The sequence below is a fragment of the Tupaia chinensis genome, unplaced genomic scaffold (assembly GCF_000334495.1).
Source record: "Tupaia chinensis unplaced genomic scaffold, TupChi_1.0 Scaffold139696_1, whole genome shotgun sequence".
NCBI classification, from domain to species: Eukaryota; Metazoa; Chordata; class Mammalia; order Scandentia; family Tupaiidae; genus Tupaia; species Tupaia belangeri.
Window position 1 is genome coordinate 347,232 of NW_006199577.1, and position 655 is coordinate 347,886.

The following is a 655-nucleotide window of genomic DNA, read 5'->3' on the forward strand; positions in this document are numbered from 1 at the left end:
GTGTGTGTGGTGGGCGTGAATGGAGGAGAGGCAATTGCAGTAGGACAATTCCCCAGGAGGTGCTTTCTCCTCTCCCTCTCAGTCTCTCTCTGGATGGCTGGTGCCTACCAGCAAAAAAAGAAAAGAAAAATAAAAAAAGACAAATGAAAGCCAAACCCTCCAGGCAGTCACAGTCCTGTGGGGAGAACAGCAAATATAGACCCAGAACACTTGGTGGGGAAATAACAAGGATAATAAGGTACTTTGGAGGAAGAGAGGCAGGGCAGCTGACAAAGGGTTATCAAGAAACAGGGAAGCAAAGCTTACCCTGAGACCTGAAGATTAAGAAATTTTCCAAAGTCAGCTGTAGGTGGAGTGGGTTCATGGTCCATAAAGATTTCCACACAGATGGAACAGGATTCATAAAGGCCTAGAGGTGAGAGAGAGGGAGAGAGAGATCTGAGAAACTGAAAGGAAGCCGGTAGGGAAATGAGTGAGGAGAGTAGCATGAAATGTTTGGAGAGCAACCTGGGGCCCAAATTATGTGGAGCTACTGTGGGAAAAATGGACTGTAGACAGCTAAGAGTAGAAGCAAAAAAATCAGGAGGCTAGTTTAGTGTCCAGGTGAGAGATGAAGGCAATTATAGACGTAGAAGTGGGAACCAATGGGTGGGTG

The 655-nt window shown here is 46.4% G+C and overlaps 1 protein-coding gene across 1 annotated transcript in view; it reads right to left on the minus strand.

The window, feature by feature from the left end:
• RIPPLY1 (ripply transcriptional repressor 1) overlaps positions 1-371 on the minus strand; it is a 27,794-nt gene extending 27,423 nt beyond the window's left edge. Inside the window, exon 1 of the mRNA XM_014593065.2 lies at positions 307-371. Within this exon, the coding sequence (XP_014448551.2) occupies positions 307-371 (65 nt within the window). The remainder of the gene's footprint in view (positions 1-306) is intronic.
• Positions 372-655: the final 284 nt, after the last annotated feature.